The 27,116-nt window shown below is 38.4% G+C and overlaps 1 protein-coding gene across 1 annotated transcript in view; it reads right to left on the bottom strand.

Moving 5' to 3' along the window:
* Positions 1 to 27,116, bottom strand: part of LOC126479545 (cleft lip and palate transmembrane protein 1-like protein) — a 165,184-nt gene that overhangs the window by 58,283 nt on the left and 79,785 nt on the right. The window contains exons 3-4 of the mRNA XM_050103793.1: positions 21,724 to 21,916; positions 764 to 906 (exon numbers count right to left, since the gene is read on the bottom strand). Coding sequence (XP_049959750.1) covers positions 764 to 906; positions 21,724 to 21,916 — 336 coding nt within the window. The remainder of the gene's footprint in view (positions 1 to 763; positions 907 to 21,723; positions 21,917 to 27,116) is intronic.

Genomic DNA, 27,116 nt, shown 5'->3' with positions numbered 1-27,116 from the left:
ACTGATGAAGGAAGCATTTCAAATTTTCGTGACTTTGTATGCTGGATCACATATCAAATTCAGGATGTCTACTTTTTGCAGGCGGTGGGATACCTGCTACAGTATCCACAAATGGTTCTTCAAATTCAAGCCCTTGAACGGAACAGTACTGCAGTGTTGTTCACTGATTAAATTTATTTATTGTGAGGGTAATTTCAACTGCCACAGTAAAAACTAAATGGAAGTATATTTATACGAGCCCAGTTGCTGGTCTGATTGTATGACAGGCAACAAGGATATTTGAGAAAGTGTGGCATGCTTGCACTGTGACTGGTGGTCACCACTTTGACAGATGATACAAACTTAAGCTGTTGCTACAAAACCTAAGTTATTAAAATACACTGTTTAACATCATTTAGCAGTTGTGCCGTTTGAACCGTAAGTGGTGGGTAACACTATAAAACGTGCCCCCCACCCCCACAAAAAAAATCCATAAATAGCTGTTTATTCATAAATGTGATATTCACAAACTACAATTCCTACAACTGATTCTTTCCTTGTTTATTAGCTCACTATACGCATGATATTAATGACTTATATGAGATAAAAATCAGGGACCCAAAAGCAAAGATGCAAATTATAATTGAAAATTAAACCTATGATACAAGTGAATAATAACAAGATAAAATTTTTACAAAAATGGAGTTCATTAAGAAAATATATTGGCCACACATATTTATTTGGATCTGTTAAATTTATGAAACAAAGAAGAGACTCAACATACACTAGAAGCTGTGCAATTTCCGGTGGCAAGTTCTTCACAGGAAATTTGATGTCATCAGTTAATATATTAAATGTTATTCTTGATTTTAGATGAGCCACAGGTCTAATAGATTTTCCACTGATGTTTTCGTCAATCTTGTTTTCCTACATACAAAAGGAAAGCCCACATAAAAACCCATACAATTTCCAATTCTTCTTTACAACAGAAACTTATTTTAAAAGCCTTTATTGTTCTCACAATCTGAACAAACGTATCAAGAAGACCTTGCACAAGAATGGTGCTAAATTTGCAATGAAGGCACATTTCAAAATAGACACTGACTCTTAAGAATTGAGAAACTAGAGATCAGAAACAAGCAGCAAGGATATGAAGTGTAAAGAGACATATAACACAAAATAAATGAAGCCTTTGGAATTACAAACAGAAATGAATGAATAAATAAATAAATAAATGAAAAAATAAACTGCTAGTAAAAACACATATCAATGCTAAAACAATGTCATGAAGTAACATATGAACTGTATTCACAGAAGAGAAAGAAGAAGCAGAAAGGAACAAGGATGAAGAGGGAAAGTGAAGGACAACAATTGGGAAAGATATGCAGGGAAGAGGATTATAAACAGCCACACATTTTACCATTTTGAAAATTAGAAAAATCTTAACTCAGAGGAAACAGAATAAGAATGAGGATGAGAGAGGGATAAAGTAAATTAGTCCAGCTAAAAATCAAATGGCTTCTGAGAAGCTATTATCTACTCCATGTTCAGTTCTGCCTTATTTGCTGGAAAATATGACCATGTTTTCCTTAAGTGGCAACATTAAATGAAAAACATCATTAACAAATATAGCACTGAACAGTGTGGGTATACTGCATGTTCTACATCAGTATCACCCACAGATACAAGACAAAAGAACTGAGTAGAATACTGCTGCTCATGTTAACAATCTGGAACAAAAGAGGTTAACAGAAAGACAGAAACCAAATGCCATTTAACCTGAGAATGCTATTCAACACATTTCAAGTCGGTAGTTATTGTAACAATACACAATTGTTTATGTCATAATACGAAAACACTCTTAACACTTTGAGTGCCAATCTAATCAACTGACAGGACATAAAAATTTCGGTAGCCTGTCAATCCCCTCATTTGATGGGGTACAATTTCTCCTGCTTTTAAATACGAAATCATGTACATTGATGGGGATGATCAGTATTCACTGCTGGCTAGTCTTCTTAATAAATATTGAAAAACCACAAAAATGGTCAACTTTCTAAGAAGCAGTGAGGTTTATGTGGCTGACAGTCAAAGTCTTAAGAAATTTTACGAATCTATTGAAGGGCTGTATGCCAACACAGAACCACTTAAAAAAGCCTAAACTGTGTGAGAGAAGATCTTTGATACTTTAGAAATAGCTCAAACGTGTGAATGTAGATTTCCTTGCAGTTGCTTTCAACATAAACATACATCCATATAAATATCCATAAATATATATATCCCAAATCATTGTAATTAATAAACAAACATATATAGGTACTAGGCAATGTGTTATGGTGCTCCGGTGCCTGCACTGCTAATTATATAATTAAATTAATGTTGAGTAAGACACTGGTTTACAGAGGATAGGTGATGTATTTGTAAGATGTAAATGATTGTGGCTTGAACACCAACAATAGATAATCACTTGTGGGGGATGCACCATTATTTTGAATCATATTTTTGAGAATTAATTTACTTAGTCTAAGCAGTGATGAAGTAAAAATATTACAAACAGCGAGAGAAGAGAAAACATGACTGAAGAAAAGCAGAAGATGAGAGGGTGAATAGATATATTCCAAAGCTAAACTATGCAGCAAATCAAAGAAATTGGAACCTTGCTAATATAGTTTGACAGAGCATTTAAAGCTTTACTGATAAGCATGTTGAAAATTAAATTAACCTGCAAATTGGTATAAAAATAATTGTCAGAAAAAGGTCACCTTATTTCTAACCAATAGAACACTTTTTTACTGTGTTTTCTTCAAAAGCTACTATGCAATCTTCCAGGAAACTTATTTTCACATAAAATAAGCTTAAGTTCATCAATTTTCATATGCAACTTGAAGTTAATAGTATTTTGTTGTACACACATTGTTTCATAGCTTTTATTTCAGCTAATCATACTCATACTTAATTCAGATTGGTTGTTGAAACATTTTCCACCAAAATTATTCATGTGAGTTTTTCTAATGGTGGATTCTTAATTTTCAATTTTTATTATTGCATACTTTAAATAAACAATGACAAGAAATTTAAGATAAAATATAATAACAAGATGTATGCTTTTCAGTAGTTTATTATCTGTTGCATGAATCATCCAGCTTGCAATAAAAATAGTAAGCGTTTAAGTAAGTTTATGTATGTAATATGATTGCGTCATAAGTTTATCTACATAATACAAACTATTTACAACCATTGTTTTTATACACTTCGCTTAGTATATAATATTTCATTCAGTATCATATTTATGTTTGCTGTTATTTTGTGCATTTTACTAAGTATTTATGGTTATCTTTCATATGTTTGTGTATACAGTATCTTGCATATATGAATAAAATGTGTGTAACTGTAAAACAAAAAGTTAAAAACACAATTAAAAAATTAAACATTTTTAAAAATTAAACATTTAAAAAAAGTAAAAAACAGAAGAGAAAATAAAAAACATTAAACAAAAATTAAAACACAAATAAATAAGACAAAAACCCTTCCGCAGGCATGTTACCTTGACCTGGTGGTGAGGCTTGTGTGCTCTGAGGAGACAGTAGGCTGCACTGGGCAGGTTCAACTATATCAGGCATGTAATTGTAGAGGAGCCAGACTAATGCTGCCCAACTCAAACAATATGGTTCAACAGATAATAAAAAAAAGAAGTATACCAGATAAGTCATTGTCAGAGACAACAAAAATCTACATCAGTTGCTAAGCTAAGGCAGTCTATGGTCAAAATTATGGTAGAATAAAAGTTAGGAATGAGAATGAAAAATGCTCCTTCCACAGCATAAAAAAGGCAGATATGACCTGGGCAAAGTGAGGGATGTAAAAGAAGGGAAGTAGCTTTTGACGTATCTGACAGCTTCAAAAACATTTAGATCAAATCTTTTGATATAATCACATTTTTTTACAAGATATCCTTACATTCCCAGCACAGTGAGCTCTGTTAGCTGCAATGTGTTGGCACACCAGCATCTTGCAATTTATAAGATAAGGTCCCTGATCCTGTGCCCACAACCCAGAAGATTCACCAGCCATAGTACAGTAAACAATATGTAATATCATATGGCTGAAGAGCATACGTATAATAGCTAAAAAAGTTTTTCTGGTCAAATAAAATTCCTGGGGGTGGATTTGCTCCTGGGCAGACACTGAAGCATTTTTTTAATTTCTGGGCTGGGGAGGGGGGGGGGGGGGGGGATGTATCCTGAGTGGTCCATTTCTCTCCCAAACTCACACCCTGGTACGTTTATGGTGAGTGGTGTAAGAACACATAAACAGAAATTTATGTGCTTCTAGAGAGTGGGGTGCATCTACAACAGGAAGAATCTGAAAGTGGGGGTGGATCAATAACAGGAAATATCTCAGAGTGGGGATGCTCACACACTAAACTTTAGTGCCATGTTGTATCATATTGCACGACATGACAAATGCCGTTTTGGATGACTTGATGGCATGTGTCATCTTACACAACTTGCATCATATATCAGTGTTGATTTACTTGATATGATGCATTATATCACGACATAGGTAATACTGCTAATAAGTAAAAAAGTGCAAATATGTCCGGATGTTTTGATTTAAATGTTGTTCAAGCTGTCATGTAAGTCAAAAAGCTAGTTCCTTTCTTTTTCCTTTCTAACTCTACCCAGGGCATATTTACATATTTTTGTGGTACGATTGGAGCATTTTTCAGTCTGGTTCCATAGTATGTGTGTCCACTGAATTTTAACATCCTTTTTTGATACCACAACTCAAACGCTTCCAGCTTCTTTCATTCTGGTTCTTCCAGTTTCCTACAGTTAACTTTCCTGGAGCAATGTGCTCAAAACATACAGTTTCAGTGATTTAATTCTCATACCTAATCTTACAGTTCATACTAGTATATTTTCGTTGAAAACTTTCCCAATTAGTGACAGATCACACTATAAATTTTCTTCAGTGGAACCATGTTTGATTATCTTGCATCCTAGATAGCCTATTTCTATCCAAATTTAGATATGTTGAACCAATTTTCAATAGGTTCAATTGAGTTAGCCACTTAATATTTTATTTGCAAATGTTTATTTACTTTGAAAGCTCAGTTCTGTATTTAATGATCTGTTTATGCCATTTAGCAGTCCAGCTAAATGTTACTTTCATTTAGAAGAGCAAAATCATCTGTAAACCTCAGCTTTTGTGTCTGTCCCATTTAATTTTTAAACTTGTTCTGGAGCATTGTTCAACTTTCTCAAATATGTCTCCATGAAATGACAATGATGATGATGATGGCAGAATTGTTTGGGCACATGACTGAGGTCCTTAGTGCACATACGATATATGTTGTATGAGGGTGGTTTGAAAAGTTCTCGGAACAGAATAGGAAAAAAGTACTTACATAACGGAAACTTTTTTAGTTTTCAATGTAGTCTCCTTCCCCCCATGAACCATGGACCTTGCCGTTGGTCAGGAGGCTTGCGTGCCTCAACGATACAGATAGCCGTACCGTAGGTGCAACCACAACGAAGGGGTATCTGTTGAGAGGCCAGACAAACTTGTGGTTCCTGAAGAGGAGCAGCAGCCTTTTCAGTAGTTGCAGGGGCGACAGTCTGGATGATTGACTGATCTGGCCTTGCAACACTAACCAAAATGGCCTTGCTGTTCTGGTACTGCGAACGGCTGAAAGCAAGGGGAAACTACAGCCGTAATTTTTCCCGAGGGCATGCAGCTTTACTGTATAATTAAATGAGGATGGCGTCCTCTTGGGTAAAATATTCCGGAGGTAAAATAGTCCCCCATTCGGATATCCGGGCGGGGACTACTCAAGAGGACCTCGTTATCAAGACAAAGAAAACTGGCGTTCTAAGGATCGGAGGGTGGAATGTCAGGTCCCTTAATCGGACAAGTAGGTTAGAAAATTTAAAAAGGGAAATGGATAAGTTAAAGTTAGATATAGTGGGAATTAGTGAAGTTCGGTGGCAGGACGAACAAGACTTATGGTCAGGTGAATACAGGGTTATAAATACAAAATCAAATAGGCGTAATGCAGGAGTAGGTTTAATAATGAATAAAAAAAATAGGTGTACGGGTAAGCTACTACAAACAGCATAGTGAACGCATTATTGTGGCCAAGGTAGACACGAAGCCCACGCCTACTACAGTAGTACAACTAGCTCTGCAGATGACGAAGAGATTGATGAAATGTATGATGAGATAAAAGAAATTATTCAGGTAGTGAAGGGAGACGAAAATTTAATAGTGATGGGTGACTGGAATTCGTCAGTAGGAAAAGGGAGAGAAGGAAACATAGTAGGTGAATATGGATTGGGGCTAAGAAATGAAAGAGGAAGTCGCCTGGTAGAATTTTGCACAGAGCATAACTTAATCATAGCTAATACTTGGTTTAAGAATCATGAAAGAAGGTTGTATACATGGAAGAACCCTGGTGATACTAAAAGGTATCAGATAGATTATATAATGGTAAGACAGAGATTTAGGAACCAGGTTTTAAATTGTAAGACATTTCCAGGGGCAGATGTGGGCTCTGACCACAATCTATTGGTTATGAACTGTACATTAAAACTGAAGAAACTGCAAAAAGGTGGGAATTTAAGGAGATGGGACCTGGATAAACTGAAAGAACCAGAGGTTGCACGGAGTTTCAGGGAGAGCATAAGGGAACAACTGACAGGAATGGGGGAAAGAAATACAGTAGAAGAAGAATGGGTAGCTTTGAGGGATGAAATAGTGAAGGCAGCAGAGGATCAAATAGGTAAAAAGACGAGGGCTAGTAGAAACCCTTGGGTAACAGAAGAAATATTGAATTTAATTGATGAAAGGAGAAAGTATAAAAATGCAGTAAATGAAGCAGGCAAAATGGAATACAAACGTCTCAAAAATGATATCGACAGGAAGTGCAAAATGGCTAAGCAGGGATGGCTAGAGGATAAATGTAAGGACGTAGAGGCTTATCTCACTAGGGGTAAGATAGATACTGCCTACAGGAAAAATAAAGAGACCTTTGGAGAAAGGAGAACCACTTGCATGAATATCAAGAGCTTTGATGGAAACCCAGTTCTAAGCAAAGAAGGGAAAGCAGAAAGGTGGAAGGAGTATATAGAGGCCCTATACAAGGGCGATGTACTTGAGGGCAATATTATGGAAATGGAAGAGGATGTAGATAAAGATGCAATGGGAGATACAAGACTGCATGAAGAGTTTGACAGAGCACTGAAAGACCTGAGTCGAAACAAGGCCCCGGGAATAGACAACATTCCATTAGAACTACTGACGGCCTTCGGAGAACCAGTCATGACAAAACTCTACCATCTGGTGAGCAAGATGTATGACACAGGCGAAATACCCACAGACTTCAAGAAGAATATAATAATTCCAATCCCAAAGTAAGCAGGTGTTGACAGATGTGAAAATTACCGAACTATCAGTTTAATAAGTCACAGCTGCAAAGACTAACGCGAATTCTTTACAGACGAATGGAAAAAGTGATAGAAGCCGACCTCGGGGAAGATCAGTTTGGACTCCGTAGAAATGTTGGAACACGTGAGGCAATACTGACCCTACGACTTATCTTAGAAGAAAGATTAAGAAAAGGCAAACCTACATTTCTAGCATTTGTAGACTTAGAGAAAGCTTTTGACAATGCTGATTGGAATACTTTCTTTACTCAATGTTAACAAATTTTTCTTCTTCAGAAACACTTTCCTTGCCATTGCCAGTCTACATTTTATATCCTCTCTACTTCGACCATCATCAGTTATTTTGCTCCCCACATAGCAAAACTCCTTTACTACTTTAAGTGTCTCGTTTCCTAATCTAATTCCCTCAGCATCACCCGATTTAATTCGACTACATTCCATTATCCTCATTTTGCTTTTGTTGATGTTCATCTTATACCCTCCTTTCAAGACACTGTCCATTCCGTTCAACTGCTCTTCCAAGTCCTTTGCTGTCTCTGACAGAATTACAATGTCATCGGCGAACCTCAAAGTTTTTATTTCTTCTCCATGGATTTTAATACCTAATCCGAACATTTCTTTTGTTTCCTTTATTGCTTGCTCAATAAACAGACTGAATAACATTGGGGATAGGCTACAACCCTGTCTCACTCCTTTCCCAACCACTGCTTCCCTTTCATGCCCCTCGACTCTTATAACTGCCATCTGGTTTCTGTACAAATTGTAAATAGCCTTTCGCTCTCTGTATTTTACCCCTGCTGCGACAAGACAATGCGCACCCACACACGTGCCATTGCAATGGCGAAATTGCACAAACTAAGGTATGAATTGTTGGTACACCCACCTTATTCACCTGATGTGGCTCCGATAGCCAGAGTTCACAACTATTTTTCAGGCCTGGAGGAAACTCATTTTCGAGATGGGATCAAGGAACTGGAACATTGTTGGTCCAAGTGCATTAATGTACAAGGAGACTACATTGTTGTTGTTGTGGTCTTCAGTCCTGAGACTGGTTTGATGCAGCTCTCCATGCTACTCTATCCTGTGCAAGCTTCTTCATCTCCCAGTACCTACTGCAACCTACATCCTTCTGAATCTGCTTAGTGTATTCATCTCTTGGTCTCCCTCTACGATTTTTACCCTCCATGCTGCCCTCCAATGCTAAATCTGTGATCCCTTGATGCCTCAAAACATGTCCTACCAACCGATCCCTTCTTCTAGTCAAGTTGTGCCACAAACTTCTCTTCTCCCCAATCCTATTCAAGACCTCCTCATTAGTTATGTGATCAACCCTTCTAATATTCAGCATTCTTCTGTAGCACCACATTTCGAAAGCTTCTATTCTCTTCTTGTCCAAACTAGTTATCGTCCATGTTTCACTTCCATACATGGCTACACTCCATACAAATACTTTCAGAAACGACTTCCTGACACTTACATCTATACTCGTTGTTAACAAATTTCTCTTCTTCAGAAACGATTTCCTTGCCATTGCCAGTCTACATTTTATATCCTCTCTACTTCGACCATCATCAGTTATTTTACTCCCTAAATAGCAAAACTCCTTTACTATTTTAAGTGTCTCATTTCCTAATCTAATTCCCTCAGCATCACCCGATTTAATTTGACTACATTCCATTATTCTCGTTTTGCTTTTGTTGATGTTCATCTTATATCCTCCTTTCAAGACACTGTCCATTCCATTCAACTGCTCTTCCAAGTCCTTTGCTGTCTCTGACAGAATTACAATGTCATCGGCGAACCTCAAAGTTTTTATTTCTTCTCCATGGATTTTAATACCTACTCTGAATTTTTCTTTTGTTTCCTTTACTGCTTGCTCAATATACAGATTGAATAAAATCGGGGAGAGGCTACAACCCTGTCTTACTCCTTTCCCAACCACTGCTTCCCTTTCATGCCCCTCAACTCTTATAACTGCCATCTGATTTCTGTACAAATTGTAAATAGCCTTTCGCTCCCTGTATTTTATACCTGCCACCTTCAGAATTTGAAAGAGAGTATTCCAGTTAACATTGTCAAAAGCTTTCTCTAAGTCTACAAATGCTAGAAACGTAGGTTTGCCTTTTCTTTATCTTTCTTCTAAGATAAGTCGTAAGGTTAGTATTGCCTCACGTGTTCCAACATTTCTACGGAATCCAAACTGATCTTCCCCGAGGTCTGCTTCTACTAGTTTTTCCATTCGTCTGTAAATAATTCGCGTTAGTATTTTGCAGCTGTGACTTATTAAACTGATAGTTCGGTAATTTTCACATCTGTCAACACCTGCTTTCCTTGGGATTGGAATTATTACATTCTTCTTGAAGTCTGAGGGTATTTTGCCTGTCTCATACATCTTGCTCACCAGATGGTAGAGTTTTGTCAGGACTGGCTCTCCCAAGGCCATCAGTAGTTCTAATGGAATGTTGTCTACTCCCGGGGCCTTGTTTCGACTCAGGTCTTTCAGTGCTCTGTCAAACTCTTCACGCAGTGCATGCTCAAATTCCCACCACAGTATCTTTGGTCCGCAGCTCACATCTCATCACATTCTAATCTAAGCTCCAGTCTTAGTCATGTAAGATAATCTCCTTATGCTTCATATTTCTTTGGGGTACTTCTTTCATATCTTTTTGTTCCCTTTTATGTAAGCTGTCGTCTTGCTATTTTTATTGAGAAGGCCATTTTAGCTGACTTTTCTTGGGCTTCATTCATTAGCTACATAACTGTGCTCTATATTTCTTCTAATTTACCTGGCTTTTCCAGTTCTGCAGTCTCCTCACATAGACTTCTTATCTATTCCACTCTAGCCTGACAAGGTAAGCTGAATAGTTCATTGTTTATTATTCCTCTCCTATAGAATGTTCATTGTTTCATTTCCCTGTTTATCCATTTTATCAAAAATACCTGATACATCCACGCATTCTGATTCTTTTCCTTATTTTCCCAATATGTTCTTCGAAAGTTTCAAAACTATATTCTTAATCATCTTCCATTCTTTTGATACAGTCATATTCTCCACTCAATTTTCCAGTATTTCTTCAATGATTTGAGTGGAGGATTTAGATCCTCCAGTGGTCAAGATTGTACCAGAATAAAAGCAAGCAAACAAACAAGTCTTCTCATATGTCAGTCCTTAAAAAAAAGAGCTTAGAAAATATGACAGAGCTCAAAGAAGAAATACATAAAAATACATGCAGCTCTCTGATCACTACACTAAAAATAAATGAGCCAGCCACTCTGCAACACACTAAAACCTCCATGCTAGAAATTTTGTCTGGAGTCTGGGCAACTCCGAAAATTTTACAATGTGTATCACACTTTCCTCACTGACAGCCAAAATTGATGCTAATTCCCCATGTAAATTCTCTCCTGCCCTCTAATCAGGATATAAATCACACATTGGCAAAAAATGGTGTACTGATACGGATACTCCACAAACTGGTGGGTCCTCCACCAGAACAGAGCACCATCAATCAGATTGGATGGCGTATTTCCATTCCCAGGCATTAGATTTCAATCTCCAAAACTTATTTTCTGCCACTTCCAATTAGATTTCCTCTCACTCACTTATGATCTTCTGACACATAAAAGAGGAAATGATTTCAGAAGAGCAGCATATTTTTCTGCAATACATCCCTGACAACTGTCCTTGTCTGCTATGTCAGCTGCTTCATTTGTCTTGATCCTGTTGTGCCCTGGTACCCAGCAGAATACTAAATCCTGGCCATGTAGTAGAATAGGGATGTCCTGGACCACCCTAATCATATTCTCTGCTTGGTACAAGGGGCATTCGTTACGTAATAACACTGTTTTTTCTAAAGGCACATTAGTTTTATCCAGGGTTTCAATACAACATATTATTCTCCACTCTTTTGGCTACGAAACTCTGTTTTCAACATAATCTCCATTCAATGTAATGGCCTTATGCCACCTTACCCAGATGGGCTGTAAGCTCACATGGAACCACACTTCTGATAGATGTTGTAGCCAATGTCCTGCTGCATCAACAACCTCCCCAATCATCTGCCTACTACTTGCTGAGAAGTGCATCCATCACTGGGCCAAACAGATGGAAGTCAGAAGGTGAGAGATATGGACTGTAGCATGGATTAGGAAGAACAGTCCAATGAGATTTTGTGAGCTGCTCTTTGGTGTACAGGCTTATGTGAGGCCTTGCATTGTCAGAGAGAAGGAGAAGTTCATTTGCATTTTTGTAGCAACAAAAATGCTGAAGTCATTTCTTCACTTTCCAGAAGATAGCACATTACATTTCAGAGTTGACCGTTGCACTATGAGGGTTGACATCAAACAGAATAACCCCTTCAGAGTCACAAAAGACTGTACCCATGACTTTACCAGCTGAGGGTGCAGCTTTGAACTTTTTCCTCATAGGAGAGTTGGTGTGGCACCAGTCCATGGATTGCTGTTTTGTTTCCGGTTCAAAGTGATGAATCCATGTTTCATCACCTGTGATGATATTCAACAAACAGTTGTCACAATCAGTCTCATAATATGCAGGTAGTTCTGCACAGATAGTCCTTTGTTGCTGCTTATGGTCTACTGTTAGACGGCGAGGGACCCAAAGGGCACACACATTTGAGTAGCCCAATTGGTGGACAAGTGTCAGCACTACCATGAGAGGCATCCAGTTGTGCAGTGAAGTGTCTGCTTGTGATCCGTCGATCATCTCCAATGACAATGTCCACACATTCCAACATTGCAGGGGTCATACCTGTGTCCAGCCGGCTGGCATACAAGAGACTGGACAGGTTTGCACAACCTTGCTGACGGACACCTTGCCCAACGACTCACCATGCTTTTGTATACTGCTAGGTCTCCGTAGATATTTTGCAAGTGCCTGGTCTGGTTTTCCTTCAAAAGAAACTCAATTACAGCCCTCTGCTTGGAACACACCTTCACTGTAGACACCAATTTGAAAGCTACCTATAGTACTGCGATCTATCAGAACTTCATGAAACTATAGGGGCTGCAGTAGGAATATTTCATGATGTCCCACAACATATTCCGCATATTTTCAAATGAAGTTGGCTGAGAAAAAAAAAAGTGTTACAATATTTTCTTAATGCACTCATATATCGGAGAAATCATTTGGAGGGCACTAAGGCAACTAGCAAATGATAAACTTTTCTCCATCACACTGATCTGGTGCAGTGCCTATTTCATGTAGTTTTGCAAGTAGTTAAGTCAGTCCACCTACATACTCTGTGGAATAAAATTTTGGGAACTGTGTAAATTATTGTACAAAAATTAACTGTAAACATTGCTAGAAGTGCCATCTTCCTTAGAAATTGTCATATCTAAAATTACTCTGAGCCTGGTGCAAAATATTAGTATTTACCACAATAATTCCTAAAAGATAGTTAATTTGCACAAATCTGAAACGGCCAAACTGCTAACAAATGGTTATTAAGAAGCTAATCCATTGATGGGTGAGCAGCTGTATGGTATATGGTATATAGATGATTGTTGTAGGGACTATGTCTTCTTATATGCTTGCCACACCAGAATCAGTTATCACCTGATATAAAGTGGTGGCTCACCAGTCTTAGTACAGAGGTTCAGAATGAGGCTGTTCCTAAACGCCTCTGTAACCAGCACGATTCCCAAATAGTGAACCATATTGAGGATCTTCAAGTAAGAATGTCGAACTGACCCATAGACTCCATAACCATAATCAAGCATGGATAAAAGTGGAGTAGATAAAGCCACTCTGTTTCCCATGTCTTATGGGGTGCAATGCTTTTAGGTCCTTTAGGGGTGGTAACCAACCAAGTTTTTCATCAAAAATGAGGCCTTCGATTCTCACCTTTTTTTAAATGGTGTCCCTCATTTTAATTTCTGAAAGTTTAAAAACACAGGGTGAGAAAATTAAAAACCAGTATTGTTCACTCATTTCTCCAGCCTGTTAAAAGTTAGTTGCAACTGCTTTGTGGTAGCTGGGAAACTGTAAGAAGAGCAAACATTGAAAATCATCTTCAAATCAGGAGTACCGTACAGGGCTCCTTATCATGGGCAGAATGTCATTAATGGTACTTAAAACACTACCTTATATAAAGTGATTTGATTGGAAATTACTTACCCTATATCCAGAATAACATAGAGACAAGAAGGAAAAAACAGTACAATTCAAAGACGAAAGCTCCACACATGAAGCTGCTTAAGCTTGGCACATGAAGTTGCTTAAGGATATTATGCCTCAAATGAGTGTAGTAGGCTCTCTCAAGATTGAAGAAGGCATGTGTTAGGTTATGGCTGCACAAGGACAGGTGCTAGCCACTTTCAACAAGATCAGATTATCGATGGTAGATGGGTCTCAAGCTCTGTGGACCCAGATGAGTTACTGCTTGATCATGCTTTACAATCTTATCTGTAAAAGTGGTGAGGACAGTACCATGATAACTACTTAGGCATGTACATCCTTCACAAGTTTGAGGGAAAAATTGGAACACCATCTTTCCATGAGTTTGGGAATTGTCCTAATTCAAAATGAAACCAAACACATCAAGTAGGGTTGTTTTAGTGTTTGGACTGAGATTCAGTAACATGCTGTAATGAAGGCTGTCATTGGCTAAGTGATGTATCAAATGCAACAGGCAATACTGAATCCAACTTTTTACAGAGAAAGGGCAAGTAACACACTCCACCATTAGTAGAACTGAGCCAAACCACCCCCTCTATACTATCATTCAATATTGAAGGATAGCTTGATGCTGACCTGGCAACAACAGTTATGCAAATAAAATACTCCACAACAGCCTGGAAAATACCCTCTTCACCAGTCTGAAGAATACCATTATTCATTTCAGCAGCAATTACGCACCTTTGTCTGAAATCCTCCTAATGGTCTCTGATACAATCAATAGCTTTGTAAAATCATTTAAGGAATAAGATGCCATTTTGCTCTCATGGCTTTGAAGATGAGGTTCTCAACTGATAGTCTCTCCTTGAACCTCTGCAGTGCCATACGTTTGTCTCTGATAGTGGGGCAATACTGCTGAAACCATGAGGCAACAGACTGTGTGTTAGTTGTCCTGAATATTATAGTACAGATATATCAGTGGTGTGAGAGATTGTGCTAGTGAGGAACTGTACATTCCTGGACACTGTTACTACATTCAAACACAGTCAGCTGGCTGTACAGCATCTTAGTTTGCCTTGTTGGGCATCCATCAATGTGGCTTTCTTTCATCCACTGCTCTCCATAACAAAAAGGGTGATGGTGGAGAAAGGCTCTATGGAAGTGCTAAAGTGCACACTAATCATCTGCTAACAAGAGGCTCTCAACAACTCGACCCTTGGAGCAAATGGTACAAGAGCCCCATACCACATGATGTGCATTAAAATCCTCATAGAGTAAAAAATCCAGGGGAGGTTTGTGATAAGGATACTCAGTCTCTCTTGCTCAACTGGTTCATAGGGATATCAGCAGGAGGAAAATGCAGCAACTCTCCACAGCACACACCATGTAATAGAAACTGCTTTTAGACACACGTTCACAATGACACACAAAGAAGGATATATGTCATCTGCAAAGATGGCTACTACTCCATCTATAGCTCTCATTCCACTTAGATCACCCCTTCTGTGAAAGTTACAATCCCACAGCACAGGATGTCAGGTAATGTAAAATGTATTTCTTGAAAAAATCTCAAATGATGACTCTGTGCTAGTAATCTGGCTTCCTCCTGTATTTTTCAAACACAGTTTATTTTTTGGTATGATGATACACAATATCAATAAGAAATTACCAGTTTTGGCCCTCACCATTCCCCTTCAGATCATAAGAATGATGATCTGAACATGGCCACTGATGGACGAATCTCCTTTGCCTGACAAAAAAAGGCAACCGCCCAAAAAAGGAGGAGGACATAAAATGAAAACTCACTCAATGAGAGAGTATGATATGTTATTTCAGTGATCATAAAATCAAGACAAATTTACAAAGAACTTGGCAGTATGAGATCACTTATCACCACAATGTTGCAGCCACTCCAGCCTGAATGCTTTGACTGATTCAGTTGGGAAGGGTGTCACAAATCTATTGTATCTTCTACTGAGGCAAGCCGGCATGCAACTGTTTTAACTGGTCTTTGATATCATGGATACTGTCATTGGGACAGTCATGGGGATTTTTCTGACCATGGGTGTAACTCAACATCATGCAGAAAGTTCACGGAGATATGTGCCATGTTATTGGAATACATTGCCCTGTTGAAAAATGACACCATGATACTGTTGCACAAGATGAAACAATAAGGCTGCAGCATGTGAGCGATGTACCACTTGTGACGAGGCAAGCTGGGATATTTTTCCTTCCCCTCTTGTTTTGTCATCTGCCTAATTAAATTCATTTTTTCATTTTTGAACTAATTACCATTAACATACATGAGTATTATCTGTATTTTCATAAAAGAGAAAGGTTGGCCCTCAGTTTTAAAGAATATTTTAACTAGTCCTAGTTAGTATCTTTTGTCATAGGGTGAAATCAGTAATTGTTTCGTAACTTAAATTCTACTGTTGACATATAAACAAACACAAAATCTGTACTAGTTATAAATATTTGGAGGAACAAATAACAGTATTCTTCAAGTATTTATTTGGCTCTATTCGAAAATATGTTAGCAAAGCCAGACCTTAATTAATTCCAAAGTATTTAACAGTTTTGTGAAAAGAATTGTTTACATTACTGTATTTGTTAATTTCATGACATAATTCAGCTTAACCCTTGTAGTAGAAGAAACCAGTATTTTTATGTAGTCAGTTAATTTAATGTGTTAAGTTTTAATTGTAATTTCTGTACATTTAACTTTGAACAATGTGTAGTTTCAGCACCTATTATTGTGATGATATATAAGGACCCGATTTTTGGTCATGGCACAGACAGTCCATGGCCGAGTTTCAGATGAGGAACCTGTGTTGGTTAGAAAGACAATAATGCATCAACTTAACAGTGAAATAAGTGTTACACCAATAAACCGTGTGTTAAAGCAATGACAGTGTCTGTTCAATTCATTTGAAAGACTGAATTGTATGGTTAGGCTTTTACTGCTTGTTGTTCAATAGGAACCTATTGCAGCAGTATGTGGATGTTTGCCTGCTAACTATTAATGAGACTTATGGGAAGTTAGAACAATAGTGCACTGGCCATATTAAATGTGTATATGGGGAGGGGGGTTGTGAAAAGTGAAAGTAAACTGCTGTGAAACACAACTGTGCCTCTGTCGGCTACATTGTTTACAGTAGAAAGTACTTGCACTTACACCCCCTAATTTTTCAGCCAGTACATCGACACTGAGGGCAATCAACGAATAAATAAAGCAGGGCGAGCCATCGCACAGTATGCTGTCTAACTTCCATCAGTCACTACCAGGTGTGACATCAAAAGTAACACTGCTGTGCCTCTCCAAAACCTTGGAAGACGGGGACCTCTTCCCAGGTCACCGCAATACTTGTCATCAATGGCCATACAAGGTAGTACAGAACTGGGATTTATTGCTAAAAACAGTGCAATGCCATTAGTCTGCAGTCCATGCTTCCCAGTTATGGCATCACTCCAAATGCAGCCACTTGTATTGTGGTGTTAATGACACCCTATGCATGGGATGTCAGTTCTCTAGACTGACTGCTGCTAGTCTCTGATCAATGGTGTGGGGTGATACAGAATGTTGCAGGGAGAACACTACCACATTACTTGTTTTTAAACGACAGGGACAGACGCGAAGGGTTACAGTACGCTCAGTGCACAATACAATGACCCAAATTTGTGGCAGTCGGTCCAGTCAGCCTTGTTGGACTAGAACCTTGATGACATCCACATGCAACCTGTTATCAGGCCACCGTCAAATCCAAATGCCCCACAAATTATGGACACGGCACGACTTTACCTGCTGGCCATGTGGAGATCCACAATGAGACCCGTTCAGACTCTCTCAGGTGCAAATAATGCTGTCTCACATGAGCATGCGGCATCTCTGTATTCTCCATGGTGATTGTTCAACATCTGACACTGTTCATGCTCCCTTACATATTCTACCAGCCTTGTAACACCACCAAACATGAACAGCATTAATGTAATCTGCAGCCAGCCTACCTGTCATAGACAACTGAAACTCTAATTATTTACACATCTGCCATTGGTGCATAGGTGTATAAAGTTATGTTGATATCCGACAATGTCTCCTGGGGACTGAAATTGTGTGGGATTGTGCCAAAAAATAAACTATTTTCAAAACAAGCATTTCAACAATCACTTATATCTCCAGTATGAACAAAATGTCAATCTTTCCTCTTGTATGTCCTGAACTCATTTATATTCCACTGTAAAATGGAGGCCATCTTATCAGTGAGGTTTTGAATTTTCTTTTCACCTATCTTTCCATCAGGATAAGTATGCTGCGACAGGAAAGGATTTTTGGATGGGCTTGTTAGTTGTCTTGGGAAGATTTCAATGATCACAGTGTTTGTATTTGTATCTGCATCAGATTCAATTCTTAAGCCAAGTGCAGCATGGTTTAATGCTTTGGGCTACTTCTTTTCATTCTCAACCCCCTCAATATAGCTTTCTCGTTCAATGAAAATGATAATGGCTTAAGCATTGTGAACACACTGATTAATTTTGGCCTATATGACAGTAAGAATGAATTTTTGTCTTGAGAGGTAAGTCTGTCTGCAAACTTTGATGGTTGTGTAGGGGAGATATGATAATTCATTTTATGGAAACTCCAGTATTGCAATTCCATTTCCATGAGCAGGTATTTGTGGCAGCTATAGTTGGCAAAGTATACATTGAGGAATCACTTTCATGCATTCCTTTCGTCTTTCCCTCTCCTTCCCTCTTTCCTGATGAGGCAACAGTTTGTTGCGAAAGCTTAAATTTTGTGTGTATGTTTGTGTGTCTGTCGACGTGCCAGCACTTTCGTTTGATAAGTCACATCATCTTTGTTTTTTTTTATATATATATATATATATATATATATATATATATATATATATATATATATATATATATATATATATATATATATATATATATATAAAAGTGTAGTTTTTCCCATGTGTAGTTCTTTTTACAGTTAGCCTGGAACAGTTCTAATACACTCCTGGAAATTGAAATAAGAACACCGTGAATTCATTGTCCCAGGAAGGGGAAACTTTATTGACACATTCCTGGGGTCAGATACATCACATGATCACACTGACAGAACCACAGTTATTACTGTGACTGAACTTCCCTCTGTATTTATGAATATGAAGCAATTTGAAGTAAACAGTAGCGTATTTGGATTTCGAAAGTCTTTAAATATGTCTGCTTGTGTCTGTATGTGTGGATGGATATGTGCGTGTGTGCGAGTGTATACCTGTCCTTTTTTCCCCCTAAGGTAAGTCTTTCCGCTCCCGGGATTGGAATGACTCCTTAGCCTCTCCCTTAAAACCCACTTCCTTTCGTCTTCCCCTCTCCTTCCCTCTTTCCTGATGAGGCAACAGTTTGTTGCGAAAGCTTGAATTTTGTGTGTATGTTTGTGTTTGTTTGCGTTTCTATCGACCTGCCAGCGCTTTCGTTCGGTAAGTCACCTCATCTTTGTTTTTTATATATATATATATATATATATATATATATATATTCCTGGGGTCAGATACATCACATGATCACACTGACAGAACCACAGGCACATAGACACACGCAACAGAGCATGCACAATGTCGGCACTAGTACAGTGTATATCCACCTTTCGCAGCAATGCAGGCTGCTATTCTCCCATGGAGACGATCGTAGAGATGCTGGATGTAGTCCTGTGGAACGGCTTGCCATGCCATTTCCACCTGGCGCCTCAGTTGGACCAGCGTTCGTGCTGGACGTGCAGACCGCGTGAGACGACGCTTCATCCAGTCCCAAACATGCTCAATGGGGGACAGATCCGGAGATCTTGCTGGCCAGGGTAGTTGACTTACACCTTCTAGAGCACGTTGGGTGGCACGGGATACATGCGGACGTGCATTGTCCTGTTGGAACAGCAAGTTCCCTTGCCGGTCTAGGAATGGTAGAACGATGGGTTCGATGACAGTTTGGATGTACCGTGCACTATTCAGTGTCCCATCGACGATCACCAGTGGTGTACGGCCAGTGTAGGAGATCGCTCCCCACACCATGATGCCGGGTGTTGGCCCTGTGTGCCTCGGTCGTATGCAGTCCTGATTGTGGCGCTCACCTGCATGGCGCCAAACACGCATACGACCATCATTGGCACCAAGGCAGAAGCGACTCTCATCGCTGGAGACGACACGTCTCCATTCGTCCCTCCATTCACGCCTGTCGCGACACCACTGGAGGCGGGCTGCACGATGTTGGGGCGTGAGCGGAAGACGGCCTAACGGTGTGCAGGACCGTAGCCCAGCTTCATGGAGACGGTTGCGAATGGTCCTCGCCGATACCCCAGGAGCAACAGTGTCCCTAATTTGCTGGGAAGTGGCGGTGCGGTCCCCTACAGCACTGCGTAGGATCGTACGGTCTTGGCGTGCATCCGTGCGTCGCTGCGGTCCGGTCCCAGGTCGACGGGCACGTGCACCTTCCGCCGACCACTGGCGACAACATCGATGTACTGTGGAGACCTCACGCCCCACGTGTTAAGCATTTCGGCGGTACGTCCACCCGGCCTCCCGCATGCCCACTATACGCCCTCGCTCAAAGTCCGTCAACTGCACATACGGTTCACGTCCACACTGTCGCGGCATGCTACCAGTGTTAAAGACTGCGATGGAGCTCCGTATGCCACGGCAAACTGGCTGACACTGACGGCGGCGGTGCACAAATGCTGCGCAGCTAGCGCCATTCGACGGCCAACACCACGGTTCCTGGTGTGTCCGCTGTGCCGTGCGTGTGATCATTGCTTGTACAGCCCTCTCGCAGTGTCCGGAGCAAGTATGGTGGGTCTGACACACTGGTGTCAATGTGTTCTTTTTTCCATTTCCAGGAATGTAGTTCCCTATTTGGTGCAAGTTTATCTATTTTCTTTTTCCCTTGCCTGACTTTAATGCCATAAAGCTATGAATCAGAACAGCAACCAGTACAAACTCTTTATAGTGTGAAATGTCTCAGTTACAAAACCACATGTGGGCAGATTTCCTCTAGATGCTACTTATGTACACATTAGTACAGCCAAATATTTTTTCAAACATCCCTTCATCAAAAAACAAAAGGAACTACTCTAAATTTGGTTTTGTAATTCTGGCTGCACCTCTCGACCTGGCAGATGAATAATAGTATTTTGAGGTTATGTCCTTACATTCTTGGTGGAGGGTTCTTCATTCATTTTGTTGTTCCATCTTTTCCCATGTAGGAATTGTTCTTTTCAAAACTTATTTCATTTTCACTACCACCTGCTGTCTCTGTATCAGTTCCATGCTCAGTTCTTCGGACTAACCAAATGTTTCCAAATTTTAATTTATAATACATTTCTAACTATTTCAACTTCAAGTAATCTCTGTATTCCTTTCTCATTTTTTTCATATGTACACATGCTGTAGACTTAGTTGTTAACATGGAGTGACAGAAAGCAAACTGACTCCAAGACTTAATTCACTTGGAAAGCAGCTATAATTGAGGTACTAAATAACAAAGTGTCCATTTAATGTAACATGAAATGTGATAAAAATGAAATGACTGTAAAAATTAAAAAAAAAAAAAAAAAACTGACACTTGGGATTATTCTGATTTTTGTTATATCGCGGTTGTTGCAGAGTGTCCTGAACACTCCAGTGTACGTTTCTGGCAACGAACAACAATGATTAATGAAATTTAGCGTATTCTAATTTAATTATTTACCTAACTGTCAGAAAACTAACAGGAGTTTTAGAGAATTACGAAAATTTAAACCAATAATATGAGCAGTTTTTAGTGTGTGGGATGTTCACAGCACCCCATGCTAACACTAAGGGTTAAAGAAACTTAAATTGGTGAAGATTTTCACGATGCACTGTACGCAAGAATTACTTTCAGTTTTTTTAATTTCTGGCATGCAGTGCATGTAACTTCGAAAATAATCAGTGTATAGTTTCTCAAATGAAAGAGTGTTAAATCCCTTACTAAAACACAACCACTTCTGATAGAATAGGATATTTATAGATACTATCCACAGACTTTTACTTTAGACAGCAAAGAAGCTTTTGTTCACATTGCAAGCGCTGCAAATTTAGCATGCTCTCGTATTGTAAACCATTCAACTATTGTGACATTAATGTTTACCTTACTCCCTAGAAGCTGAAATGTCGCTGCTTCAGGCACATGATACTGTGTTAGTCGAATTTTTGTGTAGACTGTTGTTGGAGTCTGGTGTAACTTAAAAAAATTATCATGTTCTTTTTCTTGAGTTAGCAGCAGATGCAGGTACATAGATCCATTCTGCCGAGTGCTCAATGGTATGGTTAAATTCAATTCCCTGAAAAAAATAAATGGAAATAATTAGGTAAATACTATATCAAATTAAATCAAGCACTTTAAAAGAAAAATTCAAAGTAAGTGTCTAAGAATGGTAGTTCCAATAGGGTCATTCCATATCAAATCACCCAATAAAAAATAAATTTTACACCCACCTCCTTAGATTTTCATGAAATTTGGCTCAAATGGTTCTAATACCATCCTGACAACACCTGCAAATTTTTTTTTTTTTTTTTTTTTTTTTTTTTTTTTTTTTTTTTTTTTTTTTTTTTTTTTTTTGCTGTATCTCTTACAGTTTTTTTTTTATAAATTTTTAAAGTTTTTATGTTTTGCGTTTTCTGAACCTTCGGAGATGGTCAGTTTAATTTGTATTCAAAACTTTAAATTTGCTTATCTTAAAAACTCTTTTAGATAACATCATGAATTTTCGCAGCAAGTTTATTTATTATACATATTTGAAGATAAAAATGATGCTATTAAAATATATTAATATTTTCTATGAAAAAAAATATATATATGTATTTTTTTTCTTTTTTTTTTAACGGATGTTTTGTTCTATAAGAATTGCAATATCTCGAGTCTCAGACCTGATAGAATGCTCAAATTTGTTTTAATTTACTCTTAAACATATAGGCTACTTGATAAAACAAAAATAATGATGGCTTTTTAACATGTTTATTAATTATAGTAGATTACATTAGAATTATGTACAAAGATAGTTTACTTACAGCACTTACGTATAACCCAACTGATTGCTTGAAACATTGAATTTTTTGAGTAATTTTGTCTTTTTAATAAACATTAATGCTGATTCAAACTGTTTTTCCACTTCATCCAAGAGCTTTCAGTTCTCTTGATACAGTCTTTTTTGAAGTAATACATTCTCCCAGTGCCGCTTGATTGAGGTGCGTCTACTACACAGACTATGTGCTCCAAAGGCACTATGCAGGAATCTTCTCTTTCAGGCCAATAAAATGATGCAGCGGGTCCTGAAGGATGTAGAAATAGAATTTCTGCATCTTCTTCATCATTGAATATTGTTTTTACCAGTACAAAGTACCAGTTACCATCATAATTTGCAGCCACATAGCAATTTATGGATGGTTCAACACGAACCCAATCAGAAGAAGAATGGAAAGAAAAGACTAAGGAGGATTTTACACTATCTGTAGTCCTTCTAATTTCAAGGTTGTTTGTTGGAAGTGGTTTGAAGTTATGAAAACTTCTAGTTCCAGGAATGGTTCGGGTTGCTGAAAAACGTTTTTCTAGTTTTAACCATAGCAAATCAGCTTCTTTTTTGTCAATAAAGTGAAAATGAATGTTTTCAATATTTTTTTCACAAAACTTATACACATCGATTGCTGTCATTATTTGTCCTTTGTCTGAAAGCTGTAGACTGGCTTTCCTTAAAATTCTTTTAATAGTTCCTCCTAGGCCATCACAAATTGACTTCCCATGACTTGTTGCAAAAAAAGAGTGTTGGGCCTTCAAATTAAAGTCTCTCAAGTGTTCAGTCAAATTTTTAAAACTGTTTCTATTTTTGTACTGCCCAGCACAACCATCTGTAAAGTAGTGAACTGAGTCAATGTCAGTATGATGTAATGACAGCCACTTTGTAATTTCTTTTTGTACAAAGTTAACAAAACCAGTGTCATGTTCTTGGTCATCACTAATAAAACATTGGTTGGAAACAAAAACATTGTCCTCCTCATTTCTTAGAAAAACTCCAACTGGGTGTAGAGTACAACCACCTCTATTCCAGTGGTAACTTTGGATCTCATTTTGTATAACAAAGGAATAATTTTCACTGAAATCCATCACAATAATTGCTGTTTTGGGTGGTGGGTCTTTTTTCAATCTTTTAAAGGCTGCTGATTGGGATTTTGCTATAAATGAGTGCGGGGTGATCTTTTCCAATGACCTAACCAATAAAGAAATGTAGTCTTCAATACTGATAGACTGTTTGATCATTTCTGCCCTGTCTGTGTTAACCCACTGACTGATTACAATTTCTTCTTCTAAATCATAATCTTCACTTAGTTTTTCAGTTAAGCACTCTGTTAGTGCAGTATTTGCAGGACAGCTGTTGCAATGATGTAGCATGCAGTTTTGGTTTTCTGTGTTGCAGACAAGCATCTTAATTAGGTCTTTATAAGATTCTTCAATTTTCACACCATCCAGTAATAGTTTAACATTCTGGTGGATACTGCATACACATACAGTGTGTGTGCCTGCAGCACCAGCAAGGATACACCATTTAGGTCTCAAGAAACAAAATTTTGAAAATCCTACTTCTACCTCGGGATTCTCCCATTTGAAAGAATAATAGAGTTCTCTCAAGTTACACAAAATGAGTCTTTTTTGCATGTACACATTTTTTTGAACACTTACTTTGTCTTTTGTTCCAGGTAGCACTCTGGAACTCTCATCCTTTTCATAAAAATCTGTTACAAGTCTTACTGTATTTTCAGAAAGAGTTTTACCTTTTTTTGGACCAGGAGTTTCCAAAATACCCTTTTCAGATTTTAGCTTTCTAGCTTGTCGCACTATGTACTCACTAACATTAAATTCTTTCATCACTTTATTTCGAGTCCAAGAATCTGGAGCCAAGGTCAGAATCTGGATTTTTCTAGACCTCCCAACAGATGAAATCTTCTCTTTCATAAGAGAAATCATTACATCAAAATCCTTTGCTTTCTCAACCACACTTTTATCTTCTTCGTCATCATCAGAACTTGGTGCATCATATTTTAATGCTTTTGAAACCGCCTTTTTTGCAGTCTTTTCAATACTGCTAGCCTTCCTTTTAAAATAAGACCCTTTACTTTGTTCTGACAAGCCATGAAGCTTTATCGGTGTTAAACCTAAATAATCAAGAGCAATGTTTGTTTGTACGAGGGATTCATTTCTGGATTCCAATGATTCTAATTCAACCATGACTTCATCATCTGTTTCACTTTCATTGACTTCAACTCTTAATTTTTCCTCACAAAAGTTACGGCATGTTGAGCAAAGCTTTTGTCCAGGTTTTACGCTAATATTTTTTGTCAGTAATTGTTTAGAAAGATCCAAGCCTACACTTCTCAACGATTTTTTGATGGGCTTTTTGTGTTTTTTTAGTGGGTCTACACATGTTGTTTGATACTTTTCAAAAAAATTTAAAAAGTAGTAGCTGTGGTGTGAACATATATTCTTAAATTCACACAGATTAATTCCAGATCGTAAGTGGATCAAATCTTTTTCTTCCTCACTCAATTCTGATACCAGTTAATAACTTTTTTGAAGGTGTGCTACAGGTTTGAATATCTGACATACTGATTTCACTTTTGGTCTGATTATTGTTCTGGTTACTTTTGTAGGATATTGGAAAAGAATCTCTGTAAACTAAGCAACAGTACTTACTGAGAGTTCGAATAAACTTAATAAAGTACTATCCAAGCACTATTTAACACTGTAATAATTTTTTACTTCAAAACACAGGAGTAACAATACAAAATCCAAGTGTACAGTCGTGGACAAAACGAGCGAGACCCCTCGCCTTTTTGTTATGCTGATCCGCACAGCTTTAAAGTCTGCTACACAGCATAACAGGCAAGGCGACGAAGTGCTACCAACATACTATGCAAGTTCGCTCAGCTGATGTGCTGAGATAGCTAGCACTGGAGTAACTCGCGCTTCGAAGACACCACAGCATGGTCTGCCACCACTTCGTGAAAAACGAAATACCTCAATATAAGCCAATGTGTTGTATTCGCATATCTGTGACTATGACTTGGATCTAAATTGTGGTTATGGATAGTACATATGCTCAGATTGCAAATCTAACATCATGAATAAAGACAAGGGGAAATAAATTAGACGTCCTTCCTCTTCCGTAACATCATATTTTAGTTACTCTTTCTTAAAAGAACTGCGCAGAAAATAATTCACCAGAAGTGAATAATTTTTTAGTAACACGAGATGATATTAACAGCTTGCCAGCGCGGGTTAGTTCAACGGCGTGAAATCGCGGACCGCGTGGCTCCTTGCGCCATCAGTTCGAATCCTTCCCCGTGCATGGATTTGTGTTAGGTCTAGGGGACTGATGACCTAAGCAGTTTGGTGGCATAGTGCTTAGAGTCATGTTCTGACCTTTCGCGTAAATTTTCTTTACATAAACGGCCGATCTTTAGATTGCGTTGACATAGCTCACTTTTTTACACCACCAAGGGACCGTATACCGCAGGAAGTGCGATACATTTCCGCTTATTATGTCCACCCGTACTCGAGGTAAATGGGCTTTAAGGGTTGGGTAAACAGATAGACGGTTAGAAAGTGAGACTAGTAGGGTTCCACTTTTACTGATTTACGTGACGAAATCCTAACAACGAAAATAGCTATCACAGTTACTGAAGATGAGGGCCGCATAATAATTTCCCCTACTCTTTATTCGAAATGCTCCAGTTGCAGTCGATACATCAGCATGTTAATCGTAGCTAAGCTTTCGATTCAAATCACGTTTACAGCAATGCAAATAAAATCCATTTGCCTCTACATGTAGTAATTCAGATTCCACTATTAATGCCACCACGTTTTAGTTGTGCGAGCATTCCCATTGCTAGCTACCTTAAGGATCACCTCGGCTAATGAACGTTTTCTGGCTGTGGCGCGTCTAATGCAGAATTCAAAACATTGTAGAATACGTTTGGCAGCTACGTCGCCGTTTATTTCCTGGGTTGGTGCAGATTTATCCTACTAAATTTACTGGCTAATAACAGTTTTTTGTTATTTCGATAAACATCCCGAATGATTGTCACATAAGCGGTGACATAAAGGTAGACAATTGATGTTTTTGAGTCCAGAAAGCTCTGTGTAACAGAAACTGCAGATAATTTTGCCATTTTCATTGCGAAATTGCCGGTTTATTCATGTCTGGGGTAACAATAGACGGATGTTTGCCTGGGTTGTCTGCTAGCGAAGTGAAAGGTGTTTGCTTCTGCAAGGGAGGTCTGGTTTGTTTTTGGTTCTAATCTCGATGGAGGCAGACAGGCTATCAGTAAAGGAATTTTAAGAAATTCTCGCACCCCCAATACGTTTTATTGCTACCTTTATTCTGTACCGGCGCCCCAAGGATGTCGAATGAAACTCTTGTAGAATTTCATACTTGTTACTACCTACTTTTTCCGCTTCTGTCAATAACTGAATTGACTTAAGTGTGGCAC

The sequence above is a fragment of the Schistocerca serialis genome, chromosome 1 (genome assembly GCF_023864345.2).
Source record: "Schistocerca serialis cubense isolate TAMUIC-IGC-003099 chromosome 1, iqSchSeri2.2, whole genome shotgun sequence".
In the NCBI taxonomy this organism is placed as follows: Eukaryota; Metazoa; Arthropoda; class Insecta; order Orthoptera; family Acrididae; genus Schistocerca; species Schistocerca serialis.
Note: the sequence above shows the minus strand (reverse complement) of the source record. Positions and strands in the feature narration are given on the sequence as shown.